The sequence below is a fragment of the Lactuca virosa genome, chromosome 6, assembly GCF_052849685.1.
Source record: "Lactuca virosa cultivar CGN04683 chromosome 6, Lactuca_virosa_CGN04683_v6, whole genome shotgun sequence".
NCBI lineage: Eukaryota > Viridiplantae > Streptophyta > Magnoliopsida > Asterales > Asteraceae > Lactuca > Lactuca virosa.
In genome coordinates this window covers 188,736,587-188,753,712 of record NC_136431.1, presented here as the reverse complement: position 1 = coordinate 188,753,712, position 17,126 = coordinate 188,736,587, and the positions used below count along the sequence as shown (strand labels likewise).

At 38.2% G+C, this 17,126-nt stretch overlaps 1 protein-coding gene across 1 annotated transcript; it reads left to right on the top strand.

Annotated features, from left to right (window-relative positions):
- Positions 1–1,144: 1,144 nt before the first annotated feature.
- Positions 1,145–2,675, top strand: LOC145118981 (uncharacterized protein At5g39865-like). Its single transcript, XM_079054625.1, has one exon. The coding sequence runs from the start codon at positions 1,340–1,342 to the stop codon at positions 2,300–2,302; it is 963 nt and encodes a 320-aa protein (XP_078910751.1). The 5' UTR covers positions 1,145–1,339; the 3' UTR covers positions 2,303–2,675.
- The last annotated feature ends 14,451 nt before the right edge of the window (positions 2,676–17,126 follow it).

Sequence of the window (17,126 nt, the reverse complement as noted above, 5' to 3'; positions counted from 1 at the left end):
CGCATTGCCAATTTATTTATCATTCAAAGTTCAAGTAGATTAGGAATTTAGATGACGAGTTAAATCCAACTACACTATTCCAAGTTTGTAGTTTTATATGCTTAACATTATAATAGGTAATCAAAAGACACATCATCGCCAAATCACTAGTTGTTTCTAATCCAATTAGACGTAAGGAGTGATACAATTAGTTGGATCAAATTTGTGTGTGCCCAAAATTACATAGTGCATGTGAAGCAACCTTAATTATGTATGGGTAATTAAATTGGAATTTAAGAGAAGAAAAATGTATAAATCCAACCATATGATCAACTGAACCAAAACTACCTTGCTTTTCTCATTCATAGTATTTGTTTGAATAATTGGTTGCAACATAAATTTCAGGCTTCTTAATTCATTTTTAGTTTAAATTAATTTCATAATAATTGCTAGTGATAGTTTTTATGTTCACTATTGTAACACAAAGTTTAATCATAAACTTCTTATGGATTCTATTCAACTTATCATATAGGTTTAGTTGGGTTATTTTTTAGCGAGACGATGATCTCGACCAATACTATAATAATACAAACAACGAAAGTTAACAATAACAAAAATGTTATGTGAAAATACCATTAATAGAAAGTTACCTGCAAAAATACCCATTTATGATATTTCACATATCATAGCTACAAAATAAATACCAAAAATGGGTATTTTTTAGGAATTTCGAAAATTACACCTATAAAAATAACTAAACTCGTTATCGAAAATACCTATATTTCCAAGTAAATTTTAATATTTCACAGGAATGAGTTGCAAAACAAAAAGTTATCTAAAAATTGCCAAAAACCATTTTTCAAGCAACATGGAAAAACAAAAATGGCCAAAACTTATTTTAGACACTAAAAAATGGGTAAACATTTATTGTCGTAGAATAGCCCATTTCGTTAGCCAATTCGATGACAACTTACTAATTTTTGTCTAAATCTTAAAAATGATTACTAATATTTTGGTTATATTTGTGTCTTAATATTATCCTAAAATTTCAATATTAGAACGTGACAAATGTGAATTAAATAGTGTTAGTCTTAACGTGATTCATCCCAGATGACAGCACAAGCCTTGAATTTTACTGTTGACATCCTCCATCTGAATTCAAAAAAGTATAATAAATCAGGCGCTAAAACCAAGCATCAAACCAGATTTGAAATCGAATTCATTCAATAAACAACTTGCGCATTCAACACTCATCTTCAACTCTTTCTCTCCCAAAACTCCTCCACTTCGCCATTAATCTTCATCAGTTATCAGTTATCACACACTTCCGATCAATCTCTAGTCTCTACAATCTTTACACATGGGTTGTGTATCATCGCATCTATTAAATCAAGACGACGATTTCACCCAAATCGGCAGCTCCGCCTTGGGCCACCACATCGTCTCTCTTACCTCCACCACATACGGTCTCTTAACTCTCGACCCATCATCCTCCCCGACCACCGTACCCCCCACTCCACCGCCGCGTTTCACCCTCAGCTCATTCTTCCCCTCCCCATCCCCACTCTCTGAACCCAACTCCGATCCAAATCCACCGCCTGAAGTCATTAACTCATGGGAACTCATGGCTGGCCTCGATTCCACCGCCGATAGCTTCCGTTTCTCCCCACAACCGTCTAAACCTTCTCCTTTCAGATACGCCCTTCTCGATTCAGAAAACGTAAACCCCACCAAAGATCCCTCAAGCCCTAATTATAAAAACCCTAAATTTGTCAAATCCTTAGCGTCTAAACCAAATTTCCTGGATAAATTTGATGCACTGTGTCCGCCGAAGGGAGGGAACAAGGTAGTGATCTATACCACGACATTGCGAGGGGTGCGGAAGACATTTGAAGCTTGTAATGCAGTCAGAGCAGTGATCGAGGGATTTGGGGTGTTTTTCTGCGAGAGAGATATATCAATGGATCGAGGTTTTAGAGAAGAGCTTTGGGAACTCATGAAAGGGAAAGATAAGCACGAATTGGTGCCACCTAGGGTGTTTGTAAAAGGGAGGTATGTGGGTGGATCCGATGAGGTTTTGAGAATAGCGGAAGAAGGGTGTTTGGGTAAATTGCTTGAAGGTTTACCCAAATCAAAACCAGGGTATGTATGTGAGGTTTGTTGTGGTTCAAGATTCTTGCCATGTCTTACTTGTAATGGAAGCTGTAAAATGGTGATGGTTTTGAAGAAAGAGATTGATGGAGAAGAATTGGGGAAGACTGTGAGGGTGCAATGTAGCGATTGTAATGAGAATGGACTGGTTCGTTGCCCCATTTGTAGTTGATCTTCATCTTCATCTTCATCCATCATTGGTATTTGGTTTGTTATTTTCATGAATATCCTTTCCTTTTTGGATGAAAAACTATAAATAAAATCCAGATGATATTTATGAAATCTTGAAACCATCAATGTGGTAAGATTTGCCCTTAATTAGTCTGTATGATTCTTGTAGTGCTGCCTTTTAGTTTGCAGTATCTCTTGATCGATTTACAAGAGTTCTTGTCTTGTATCTAAGTAAGTATTGGAAGTTTTATTTTGTGAAACTTTAGAATAGGCATTATCTGGTTTAGTTTTGGTTAACTTTTAGTTATGGCTTTCAATGCATTTATGTTTACACCACTACTGATTCCTTTCAAAGTGATCAATTGTTTATGATAGGATATGATGTAGTATGTTTGGTGTGCATTGAACTTGGAAGACGGTTGATGTTAATTGACAAACAAAAATGTAATTTTTGGTTCTATGAAAAAGGTGGAATAAGATGGGAAATGAACTATTTTTGATATTTTGAGGGTGTTGGAGATTATTTTTTAAACTGACTTTTTGGACTTTTGTTTTTTTCAAAAAGCCAAAGGTTTAAAAAGGTGTCTGGCAATTCCAAAAATTTGAACACATTTTAAAAACTCTATTTAGAAAAAACCAAGGTTGTAAAAATCGCTCGACAGTAGCTCGACGTCGACTGGTGTTAAAGGATTAATCGGTTTTGGTGGAGATTAATCGGGGATTCTAGATTATTAATAAAATATTAAAATTAATCAAAGATTAATATATTTTAAGAAAAAAAAGTACTTCAAAATTAGAAAATAAGAGAATTTGTAATTTGAAAATTTGAAAATACAAAAAATTGAACATTTTGGTATAATATTTGAAATTTTGGAGTAAAAAAAAATTAATTTTTTTAACATTTTTTTGACTTTCGTTGATTTTTGTTGACCGATTAATCCCGTGAAGACCGATTAATCTATAACTTCCGTCAAACATAATAATCCTAGTCGGTTGGAGAATATCAAACGATTAATCCACGAACCATGGAAAAAACTATAAGTCAAAAAGTTTTTTTTTGTCAAAAAAAAAGTAGGTTAAAAAGTAATCTCAAATACCCTTTTTGTTTATGCAAAATACCTTAAATATCTAATCTAATCATCCAAAATAATGAGAAAATGCCATTATCTCTTGCCTCAATCTCTCGTCAAACCGGATGTTATATCTTTTTCTCTTTTGTCATTGAAAATCACTCATTAAAACATGGATTAATGTCTTTATGTTTTGTTTATATTGAAAGACTTGAAAAACTCAAATTTAAACTAAATACACAACATTTTTGTTGAAGACTTAAAGTATTAACAAAGTACATGCAAATAAAATTTGACAAAGAACTATAAAGAGTTGTACTTGTATACATATTTAAAAAGAAATTTTAAAATTTATTTTGTTGAAAGAAAGTTAAAGATGTTTTAACCAAAAACAAAAACCCTATCTTTTAAATGTAATTTATATGCTATCCATTTAAAATAGATATTTATTCTAATGGACTTTTAGTATGGAAAAGTGCATTAGCCAAAATGTGTAGATTAAAAGGTGAAGAGTTTGTGATACACGAGAGTTTTGGGTTGGGCATCACTTTTGTTTAAATGGACGATTTACTACTATTTCTTTGTGACCAATGACATATCCGTCACAAAGAAAACATAAGCGTAGAAGAGATTAAACATGCCAATATTGATTTAGTAAAAGTCGATAAATCTCACACATATCTAAGAGTTCCACATATATTGGAATTGGTAAGAGTTTTACTTAGCTAAATAACATATCTTTGGGATTACAACATACTATTTTCTAGTTACAAATGAAATGTGGATCTAACTTTTGATAAAATAATTTTGGGCAATTAGTTTTATAAAGGATAATTAAACAAATCAATAATTAAAAAAAAAAACTATTTTATAGATGTCTTCAATGTAAACTCTTTTGGTTCAAACTTTTTACTTCTAACTATCCTCTCGAAGGATCTGGATAGCTAAAATTATCTTAATTGGTACCGAAACTTAATAATTGTACTCAAGTATGATAAGAAAAATCAAGCCATTGAGGAACCTTTCCTCGAAGCTCCTTCATCTAACATAACTAGAGCTGAAATCGCCAAATCGTCAGAAGGTTCTGAGTTCGTGTAGAAGAAAAAGAGCTGAGTGTTAGGTAAAATATGAAAGGTTGAAAACATGCGGCTTTCACATTTGAGTACTATTGTTACGACGACTCAACATTTGCGGCTTTCACATTTGAGTACTATTGTTACGACGACTCAACATTTGCGGCTTTCACATTTGAGTACTATTGTTACGACGACTCAATTTCATGTGCAAATTGCGGCTCTCTCACCTATATATATGCATGTATGTTTTGCATATTTTGTGTGCAAAAACTTGAGAGAACATCAAGTGTAGAGTGTCAAGCCAATTGTAATCTTGTGAGTTTTAATAAAATTCTCTAGTTGCAGCCCGTGGATGTAGGATTTGCACCGAATCCGAACCACGTAAAATCCTTGTGTTCTTCTTGCTTTATTTTCGTGAGTTTGTGTGTGTGTGATAGTGTGTTTTCCGCTGCGTGTACCCGGTCCGGTTCCTAACAACTGGTATCAGAGCCAGATTAGCGAGGTTTGGAGGGTACAATCATTTTTTTATCACGTACGAGTGTACCTGATTTGTATCTTGTTTGTCGTAATGGCTGAAGACAAGGTTGTAATCGAAAAGTTCAACGGTTCTGATTTTAGCTGGTGGAAAATGCAATTAGAAGCATTGCTATGTCAGAAAGACTTGGACATGGTACTCGGAGACAAACCGGAGAAAATGGAAAAAACTTTTGAAGATGCGTGGAACTCAAAGGACAAGAAAGCCAAGGCGGTTATTACATTGTCGTTGACGAAGAGCGTTGCTTTCAACATCATGAATGAAACCACGGCGCGTGGTATGATGGAGGCTCTGTCAAATATGTATGAGAAACCATCGGCGGCTAACAAGGTGTTCTTGATGAAGGAGTTGTTCACTACAAGGATGAATGAGGAAGGCTCAGTTACGGTTCACATTAATAATTTAAATTCAATTCTGTCCAGATTATCATCTGTGGGAATTAAATTTGATAACGAGACTCAAGCATCACTGCTACTAGCTTCTCTACCTGATAGCTGGTCCGGAACAGTTACTGCTGTTACAAGTTCCGTGGGGACCAGTGGTATGACTTTTGAAGGGGTTAGAGATTTGGTTCTAGGCGAGGATATCAGACGCAAGAATCAAGGTGGATCTTCCTCTTCTGATTTATTAAATGTCGGAAGAGGTAGAGGGAATAGCAGGAATAGTGGAAGCAGTGGGAGTCGGGGAAAAAGTTCTTCTAGAACTTTGAAGAATGTGAAATGCTGGAACTGCCAAGAGGTGGGACATGTTAAGAGTCAATGTCCAAAGAAAGAATTAAACATTGCTGGTGCTGAGAGTGTGTCTGAGGATGATGCACTGATACTCAATATGGAAAGTTCTGTGGACTCTTGGGTCATGGATTCAGGGGCTTCGTTTCACGCCATGGACAACGGGGAAACGATGGTGAATCTAAAAGAAGGAGATTTTGGAAAGGTACGTTTGGCAAATGACGAGATGCTTCAGGTAACGGGCATGGGAGATATTGATTTGGTTACTTCATTGGGAACTACATGGAGCCTGAAGGATGTCAGGGTGATTCCGGAGCTGAAGAAGAAATTGATTTCTGTTGGTCAGCTGGATAAACAAGGACTGGAAGTAAGGTTTGGTGGTGGTAAATGGAGGGTGATCAATGATAATCTAGTGATTGCTCATGGTATGAAGTGTGGGTCATTGTATATGGTTGAGGTATCTGCTGAGGGAAGTATGACCGTCCCTGTTAAGCAAGACAAAATCTGGTTCGCTAAATCTACGGCTAAGAGAGTTCATTTTGCAAACATGAATTCTGGAGCCAAGGGGATGTTAGCTGAACGAGTCAGAAATTCTAAACCATTCAGGAGATTCTGTGACAGTGGGAGCACGGGGTGTGTTTCGGGTACAGTTACAAAGAGCCGTTGGGTTTTTTGAAGACTAAGATTGAAAAAGTCTCTCCTGTTGAAAGTTTGCAAAGTTGGGAGAGTGTTAGTGGTCCTCGGTGTATCTCTGGATCTGGTGGAGTGTCCAAACCGGTTGAGACAGAGGATGAGTCGGTGGTGGGATTAGCCACGACTGAGTTGGAGCTAGTGGGAGCTTCAACTGTCCCTTCTAGTACTTGAAGATGAGGGGCGGCTGCAATTAGAGAAATGGGACTAAGTTTAGCTTGTTCTTAGGAACTGGAGGCTTGGAAGACTTGGTTGTTTTAAGATTACTGGAGTTGGATGACAGAGACGGACCATGTTGTTCAAACTTTCAAGTGGGAGATTGTTAGGTAAAATATGAAAGGTTGAAAACATGCGGCTTTCACATTTGAGTACTATTGTTACGACGACTCAACATTTGCGGCTTTCACATTTGAGTACTATTGTTACGACGACTCAACATTTGCGGCTTTCACATTTGAGTACTATTGTTACGACGACTCAATTTCATGTGCAAATTGCGGCTCTCTCACCTATATATATGCATGTATGTTTTGCATATTTTGTGTGCAAAAACTTGAGAGAACATCAAGTGTAGAGTGTCAAGCCAATTGTAATCTTGTGAGTTTTAATAAAATTCTCTAGTTGCAGCCCGTGGATGTAGGATTTGCACCGAATCCGAACCACGTAAAATCCTTGTGTTCTTCTTGCTTTATTTTCGTGAGTTTGTGTGTGTGTGATAGTGTGTTTTCCGCTGCGTGTACCCGGTCCGGTTCCTAACACTGAGAAAGGTATATTACGACTTAATTAAGGAGCCGTATTTATCCTAGACAGATTAGGGGTTTCCTCTTCTATATTAGTTAGGAGAATCATAAATTTAATGGAATAATCAACGGTTACCAAAATTGATAAGATTTATCAGTTTTACCATAATCACCCATTAGAATTCGGTTTTTCCACTGCCAGGGGCTCTTCCCATTGGACTCCGCTAGGGGTGCTGCTCCCAGGACCCTGAAAGGGGTGCGGCCCCCTTGACCCCTGATTTTCTGTCGCACCGACTTATAATTCGATCTTATATATGCATGCACTCCACATTCTCCAAACATATAACGTAGAGTGCAAATGATAAGCCCTTAGCTCACATATTAGTTCCAATTACATAAAATGTCTGGTGACACTAAAATCACCAACAAAGCCTTCCAAAATACTCGGAGGAGCCGAAGAAGTTAAAAACCAAGCAGTCCGGTGGCTCAGGTATTTATATGATTGAACTGCATAATACTTTTACTTCTAAATCCCGAGTGTTAGACATAAGATTTGGTACTCACATTTAAACTGATGTGTAAGGAGTAAATTGAAGTAGAAGTCTAAGATATGGAGAGTTGCACTTGATCATGGGCAACAAGCAAACTGAACCTGTCATATGATTGTGAATTTTGAATTACAGCTTTCTAGTGGTTTAACTATAATTTTGTCTAATTATTGCTACTCTCTTGATATGACATGAACATTATTTCCTTTTATGCGTTATATAAAGATGTTTATGATTTTGGTTTTGATGATATTTCAATTTTAGTTTACAGAAATGATACTCTCTATTTTATAGCAAAATCTTGTAATGGAATATATAAAATGTTATAAGAATAAGGAGCAACAATAGTTCGATATTTAGCATTGATACATCCAAAGATGTTTTGGACAAGACATATCCGTGTCATTGTCATCTTGGCCATATAAACAAGAAACGCATTGTCACATTCCACGCAGATGATATTTTGGAATCATTTGAAAAAAAAGTCTCATGATGATTAAAAATTTTGTTTATTAGAAAGATGACGAAGGCGCCATTCATAGGAAACTGTGAAAGAGGCAAATATTTATCGAAAATTGTACACACTAATGTATATGGACCGTTCAGATCAACCACCAGACATGGTAAAAGGTACTTCGTTACCTTCACTGGTGCTTTTAGTAGGCATGAATATGTTTATCTAATTAAACATAAATATAAAATCTTCGAGGTATTCATGATTTTCCATAACGAAGTAGAGAATCAGCAAAACAAAAGGATTAAAATGCTCAGATCCGATAGAGATGGTGAGTATATTAGTCAAGAATTTAATGATCATCTAATAAATTATGAGATGTGACGACACCTTGTACCGACAAAGAAGGTCTCTAAAACGTAATATGAGATGTGAATAGTAGTAAATCGTCACTAGCATATCTAAAAGTATATGGTTTGTGAGGCTTACATTCGCCACGAAGCTCAAGACAAACCATATCTGAAAAGTGTTGTTTTGTTGGATAACCTACTGGATCTTTTGGATATTATTTCTATTGTAACACCCCGTTTCCAAGTCAAACCCTAAAATCTGAAGACGTGTTTTAAGTATTATTTTATTCCGAAATATGAATATATTTAAATAAAGAGGTTAGTGAAAAAGTGAGTAACTGGCATTATAATTGGTTTTGAAGGTTTAAAGAGGGCCTTCGGGATTCGTAGTGGAAAGGAATATTTGAATATATGGCTAAAGGATAACCAATTGGGCTCGTTTTGTAGTTTGTGGACTTATATTGAAAATATTTTGTAGAGGAGGGGCTATTTGGGCAAATTTGGATTTAATTTGAAAGAAAAAGAGAAGAAAGGGATGAATACGTCATAATTGAGATTTTGGGGGTTAAAAAGGTAATTTCTAGATTTGTTTTGCAAAAGATTCTCAAAGTGCAGGGCTGTTGGGTAAAAGATTGGACCTGAATTGAAATGGATTTTAATGCTGAGGGATAAAAGGGTAAAATTCGGATCCACTTTGAAAGAAAAGGGGAAGGGAGGGGCCAAAGGTGGCATTATGGGATAAACTTGTATGGGGCTCGAGGTATAAAACCCGTCACCCCGGTAAACCCTAACCCTAAATGAGAGGCAGCCGCAACCCACCTTATACCTCCCCTCCTCCAGCCACCGCCACCGTACCACCTGCCTCATCGCCATCGGAATTCCATCGCCACTACCGGACGTCGTGTGTAGCCGGGGAAAAACCACCTAGACCGGTCGAATGAAGTTGCACCGGTGGGAGATCGGGGAAACTGTCGCCACCATGTTGCCGCCATCCTTTTGCTCTTCGTCGTTGCTTCGTCGGTGTTGTATCTCAGCTCCGTTGGCGTCAGCGCTGCCCGGTTCCGTTGAAGACTAAGCCGCCGCCGGACGCTAGGCCTCTGTTGTTGATGTGAACCGTTGTTGTGGCCGCCTCCTAGTGTCGCTCTTCGCTTCTTCTTCTGTCCCGTCGTCAGCCACGACCCGCCGCTGCCGCCGCCGCATGTGCAATTCCTTTGCTGCTCCGGTCATCGTTTACCACCCTGAAGGGATGCCATGTTTGTGTTTCACGTGGGTACAAGTGTGCTGCTGCTTCAAGTTCGTGTGGTGTGTGTGTTATTTCGTATATGAGGTGTTTGTTTGGCCGAAATCCACGAGAACAGCGACACCACCACCGTGAGGTGGTGGCTGCCACCATCTACCACCGCCGGCTAACACAAGGGTGGCTGTGTGTGTATTTATCTATTTGTGTGTGTTTATTTTGGGATTTGGTGTTGTATATTGTAATCGTGATGAAATAATGACAAGAAAACTCATAATCACCACCGTGAGGTGGTGGCTGCCGCCTCCTGCTGCCACCAGCCGTCGTGTTGGGTGGCGGTATGCTTTGTTTGTGTTTATATTTCGTTTGGGATGCTTGGACAAAAATGAACTAGAACCATAACCACCACCGTGAGGTGGTGGCCGCCGTCGTGAGCCGCCGTTGACCACCACTACCCGAGGTGGTAGTGGGTGGTGCCCGACTTATGAAACCCTAGTGGGCCTAATGAAACCCTAGTAGGCCTAATGAAACCCTAATGGATCTATGGACTTAGCTTCTAGGCCTATTGGGTTGTGATTGGGTTGGAAACCCTAATTAGGGTTAGAAAACCCTAATTTTGGATTATATGGGTTATGGGTTGTCGGGACCCGCATTTTGGATGGCCGAATTGGGATTATGTATTAAGCCCGACCACACTGCATGATTGACCTAGTAGATTGATGGACTTAATGGATTAAGTCCTTAATGGGTTAATTAAGAAACACTTAATCCTAATCGTCATTTTATGTGAAAACCATAATTTCACTTAGGCTTTGAGTTGGGCCTTTCTATTGGGCTTTAGTGACTGGGATATTTATGGGCCATCCGAGAACAATCATATGGACTAAGAATTTATGGTTGGGCTTTAGGATAAGGCCCATGTGAAGGTTTGGGCCAAATATGGAAAATTGGGCCATAGATGGGCCATAATTGGGCCTTTATGATTATGAGATATTGGGCCATTAGAAACTCCAAATGTTTGGACTGAAATAAATGGTTGGGCCTTAGGGAGAGACCATGTAAAGGTTTAGGCCCAATTTGGAAAATTGGGCCATATGTTGGGCTTTGACTCATAGTTGACTTTTGGGCCTTTGGATTGGGCCTTGGGCTTGAGTCAAGCTAAGTTGGGGGGTAAAGTAGCCTTTTACCCCAAGCATGGACTTATGGGTATATGTTGGAACCCAATTACTAATTGGGTGTTATTTTGATGATTGACAGTTCGGGAATCTGTCATCCAGCAGCTAGAGTTTTGTCTGCGGGACTTCAACAGTGCGAGGTGAGTTACCTTCCAGTAGAGGTGGGTCTAAGGCACCAATGCCGGCCCACCAGTAGTTGATTATGTATGGGATGATTGTCTTTGTGATAATTGTCTGGTTTGCCACTATCTGATATGCTTTATGTGCTAGGATGCTCTGTTATACGTGTTAGTAGTAATAGGGGTGAAATAATCCCCGAATACCGGTTGAAAGATACCGAAGGGGTAGTCAGTACCCATGCATGCCTAGCAGTATGTTTATGTTATATTATTATGTGGTAGTGGTAGGGGGTGAATGTCACACCCCCAAACCAGACGGTGGAAACGTCCGGGGGTGGAGGACTTCATTTGTAGTATCACAACACATGTATCATAGTAATCAAAGTACAAACAACCATTGTATTTAAAAAGTATAAATATTTACATGTGTTCAATCATTGTATATTGATACCAAAAATAGTTATACAAAAGAAGAAGATATGACTCAAAGTAGCTCCATCTTCTCAAAAGCTCGGGGAGTACCTGTCTACTAATTCCCTGAGAATACAAGTAATTTGAAAAGAGAGTATCAACATAAAGTTGAGTGAGTGCATAAGTATTTATGTTTGAAAGTATGTTTCTGTTTCTTGAATATGTAAAATGTTCCAGACAATCCTATATTTTCTGCTGTATATGAAAAGTAGTTTTAATCTCATAAAACCGTTATGTTTGTAAAACCAATGTTCTGTATTTGTATTCCTTTATGTAAAACTTGTAACTGTGAGTGTGCCTGGTTCCACCAGCTGTTATTGTAAACCGAAATGTAATCCATTAAATTGTATCTTGTAAACTAGTACTTTGAAAATGTACTTATGTTTAGTTAATTATACATTAACGTATTGTTAATATCTTTTTAATGAGTTATTATAACCATACTGAGTAGATGGCCTGACCCAACGCTATGAGTGCGCTAAAAGCTGTTGATAACAACTGTCACTCATAGGCGTGTATGCCTGACTGTAGCTATCAGTCTGAGTGTGGGGTTGTCAATCCCAATATAGATCTATACACAGATTGTTTCGATCCCCGGCTGGAGATTCTGGTTATAATCTCAGGACTTTAATTATGTTGTTTAAATGAATTAAACAACCTGTATCAAATGACTCATAAAAAACATATAAACGTTACATATATAATAGTTATGAAAACCCAATCATTTTGAAATAAATGATTGACAATATGTTCTTAAATTCGATTTCTTAACATGTATATGAAAGATGTATACTCTTGATTAGTTTTGAATCAAACCTTTGTTCTTGTAAAACAATGTACTTTAGTATACTTGAATCGTAAATTAATGTTCTGTGAATCATAAATTATACCTATTATAATTTATATGTACTTTCTGAATTAATACTGAGTATTCATGAATGCAACCCCTTGCTCAACATGTTACAAAGGGTATTTGAATTGAATGAAATAGCTTTTATACTTATATACATATACAATTTTATATAAGTAAAATTTAAACGACATTCGGACAAATAACCAATACTTATAATCCCACATCCAAACAAGGAAAAGGAACCAAAGTGGTTTATCAGTCCTAAGCCTTTTAAATCTTATTTATATAAATATATGTATATAAATATGATTTATGGGAAAAAATATAAGTTTATAAAACCATTTAAAAGAAGTTTAATATTTTGAAATACTTTTGTAGACATGATGTCAATTTAACACAATCTTTGAAAAACCATTTGATTTGATGATAACTTAAATCCATTTTGATAAGATATTTGAAACCATTTGTTTATAACACAAAATTTTTGTGTTAGACTTGTATTCCCCCCCCCACCCCCCTTAAAACAGTAAAAACTATGAAAATACGGGGGGTATGAACTCACCTTTTGGAAGGTGATTTAATTATGATTTGGTATAGGATGTTTAGTTCCACAAGTGAAATCTCGTAGCAAAACAAATCCTATATAATGATTTGTATAGCATATATGCATCCAATTAGTTAATATAATCATAGAAATGATTGGAAATTGGATTAATTTGTAAGTATAACTTACAAATAGGAGTGTTAGAAGCTAAAATGGAAGCTGAATGATGTTCACGGCCAGGAGAGTATGAAGGGTTCACGACCCTAAAGGTGTTTACGACCCTGAGTTCTTGAAGAATGATGAACACTTGATGATCCTAGACTAGTTTCTTAGAAGATTCATAGATTTTCAGGTGCTTGTTCTTCGTGTTCTTCATGAAAATAGATGAAATTAACGGGTTTCAATCTAATATAAGAAGATTACAAGATGTTCTTGAAGTGTTAACAAGATCAAGAAATGATACCTATTAGATCTTGTGAAGAACTAGTGATTATTGCTTGAATATGATGAGAAGGGATGAATACAACATGTTTATGAGGAGAGAGGTTGTTCTTTTTGTTCTTGGCTGATGATACTTGAGAGAAAATGGCTTGGAAGGGTGTTTGATAGTGTAAAAAGTTAAGAAAAATCGGCTGAAATGAATACATATGCGAGGGTTCACGGTCCGAGGGGTTCACGGCCGTGAACCTTGTATACGGTCCGAAGTCGGTTGGCCGAGAAGAGTTTACGGTTGCGAATTTGCGGTCCGAAGCCGTTCACGGCCGAAATGTTCCCGGTCCGGGTTTGGTGTACGGTCCGAAGGAAATAGGATGCAAATGTTCTCGGTTTTTAACATTTTCCTTCTTATTTCAACCACAATTATTTTTAAGGATTTTTAATAAACATAGGTTATATTTTAACCTTAATAAAAACCCAAAACAATAAAGAAGACTTTAGTTGACCCAAGTTTGACTTTGGTTGACTAGGGTTGTCTTTTACAAACAGAAAATAACGGGATGTTACATTTATCCCCCCGTTAGAGAAAATTTCATCTTGAAATTTGGATTAAAGAGATACAGAAAGACTAGGGAAAAAGATGTGGATACTTCTGTTTCATTTGATCCTCCCGCTCCTAAGTAAATTCAGGTCCCCGTTTTGCATTCCAGTGAACCTTCACTATCGGGACACGACTTTGTTTGGTTCTCTTTACTTCCCTGTCTAAGATCTCTACGGGTTCTTCCACAAAGTTGAGATTCTCGTTTACCTCGATCTCGTCGAGTGGGATAACAAGAGTCTCGTCGGATAAACACTTTTTCAAGTTAGAGACGTGGAATGTAGGATGTATGTTACTTAGTTCTTTGGGTAGTCGGAGTTTGTAAGCTATTGGACCGATTCTAGCAAGAACCTCGAATGGTCATATATACCTTGGGTTCAGCTTGTCACGCTTTCCAAAGCGTGTCATGCCCATCCAAGCTAAGACCTTCAACATGACGTGGTCACCAACCTGGAATTCCAAAGGTTTTCTTCTTTTGTCGGCGTAGCTTTTCTATCTATCTCTGGAAGCTTTAAGTCGCTCCCGGATTTGCACGATTTTCTCCGTGGTTTCGCGAATGATTTCCGGACCAATGAGAGCACTGTCAGGAACTTGACTTTTAGCTAGCTGCGTGTCACCCACTTCAGCCCAGCAAAGAGCTGATCTGCACTTGCGGCCATAGAGGGCTTCGAAAGGAGCAACCTTTATGTTAGTGTGATAACTGTTGTTGTAAGAGAATTCGACAAGGGGTAAATGAGTATCCCACGCCTTTCAAAAGTCTATCACGCAAGCTCGCAACATGTCTTCTAATGTTTGAATCGTCCTCTCACTTTGTCCGTCAGTTTGTGGATGGTAGGCTGTACTCATGTCCAGCCTAGTTCCCAAAGATTTTTGTAAAGACTACCAGAAACGAGAAGTGAATCTACTATCTCAGTCTGAAATAATAGATATTGGCACACCATGCAGTCTAACGATCTCCTTGAGGTAAGTTATTGTTAGCTTCTCCATCTTGTCGGTCTCTTTGATTGGTAAGAAGTGTGTGGATTTGGTTAATCTATCGACGATTACCCAAATAGTATCATAACCACCCGATGTCTTGGGTAAATTATTTATGAAATCCATTGTAATCCGCTCCCACTTCCATTCAGGGATTTCAGGTTGTTGCAATAAACCTGAAGGTTTCTGGTATTCCACCTTGACTTTGGCACAAGTAAGACACTTGCCCACAAAGGTAGCGATTTCGGCCTTCATGTTAGGCCACCAGTATAGTTTCTTGAGGTCCAGGTACATCTTGTCTGAACCTGGATGAATGGAGTATCTGGTTTTGTGTGCTTCATTCGTAACCATGTCTCTGTAACCACCGAACTTTGGTGTCCAGATCCGGTTCATGAAACAATAGACTCCATCATCCCTGACTTGGAAGTTCTTATCCATTCCTCTCAGGGTTTCACCTGTCACATTTTCAGGTTTTAAGGCCTCGAGTTGAGCCTCTCTGATCTGTGTGGATAGATGTGAATGGATTGTCATGGTCAACGACTTTACTCGGCGTCCCGAGTATTATTTTCTGCTAAGGGCGTCAGCTACTACGTTAGCTTTACCAGGGTGATAAAGAATCTCACAGTCGTAGTCATTCAGTAGCTCCACCCACCGTCGTTGTCTCATGTTCAACTCTTTCCGATCGAAGATATGCTGGAGACTTTTATGGTCCGTGAATATTGTGCATTTCGTCCCATATAAGTAATGTCTCCAGATCTTCAGAGCAAATACCACTGCTCCTAGTTCAAGGTCATGTGTTGTATAGTTGACTTCATGTGTCTTTATCTGTATCGAGGCATAGGATATAACCTTTCCCCTTTGGATAAGAACACATCCAAGCCCTTGATTAGAAGCATCACAGTACACTACAAAATCCTCTGTTCCTTCAGGAAGAGACAGGATCGGTGCACTACACAGAGCCTGCTTCAGCATTTGGAACGCTGTTTCTTGCTTTTCTCCCCAGCTAAAAGTTACACCCTTTTGCGTCAGGGTGGTAAGAGGTTTAGCTATTCGAGAGAAATTCTAGATGAATATGCGATAATAGCCAGCAAGACCTAAGAATTGACGGATTTCTGTAGGTGTTTTGGGTGCTGACCAGTTCTCAATTGCCTTTTTTTGGAAGGGCCGACGTGTATTTGATAGGAATATATCCTTAGAGATTGAATAGATTAAAACAGGTAGAGAACACGATATGATCAAACTGGTGCTGAATGATTAACTCTCACACCTCAGAAGAACTCGATGAAGAATTACTTCTGTAGAGGCGTGTATTAGGGTTACAAAGATAATTCTGAAAAGTTACCTCACATACGTAGCATGCATGCACCTTATATACTATACCCCTAGCATTAGACACGAGTGGACATGCCCAACTCGGTTATACAAAATGGACTAGATAAAATAGGCCCAATGACGCAACACTAATATCTTCAACAATCTCCCCTTTTGCGTCAATTGAAACCATAACCATTTTAATTCGTGATTCGCTTCTGCACTTCGTAGACTTTGGGAATGAAACTCAACAGCAGCTTGCAAACATGAATGTACCAAGTGATCACATCAGTGAAACACTTGACATCATCTTTGTTGTTGCCCTTAAACTTCACAACAAGCTCCAAAATAAACTCCAGACAAGAAGTAGTAAACAAGTGCTTGTCTTCAAGATGAAAGAACAACTTGCGTCGATCTGCTCCTGGACGATCTCTAGCCGTGTATACCACAAACCATCCTTCTTTGTAAATATTTCCTGGCTTGAGCTTCTCAAAGTCTTTCGGAGATTCTTTTGGAACAACAGTTGGTTTTTGCCTCAGAACAGTGGCAATTTCCACATCCATCAACCCAACTTCCTGAATGTAAGACTTGATCAAAATTTGAAGATGAGAAAACACAGGTTCGTACTTCTCCTTCTCTCGCAACAGAATATTGAATATCACCATCCAGTCATGGGGGTTCAAACAAGGCAAATCTGCGAGAGTGAATTCGCAGGGTTGACATGCAGATCCTCTCGCAACTTTAAACTTCGCATTAGGGAAGCTTTCAGTCTCGATTGGCCCAGTAACCTTCACAACTACAATTTTGCTCGCACTCCAGGTCTCGAACTGGGGCTTCATATGCTTCAAGTAGAAGACAAACATCAGTTGATCCCCAGTGCTGTCCGAGAAAGGTACATTTGCAACTTTTATAAAGG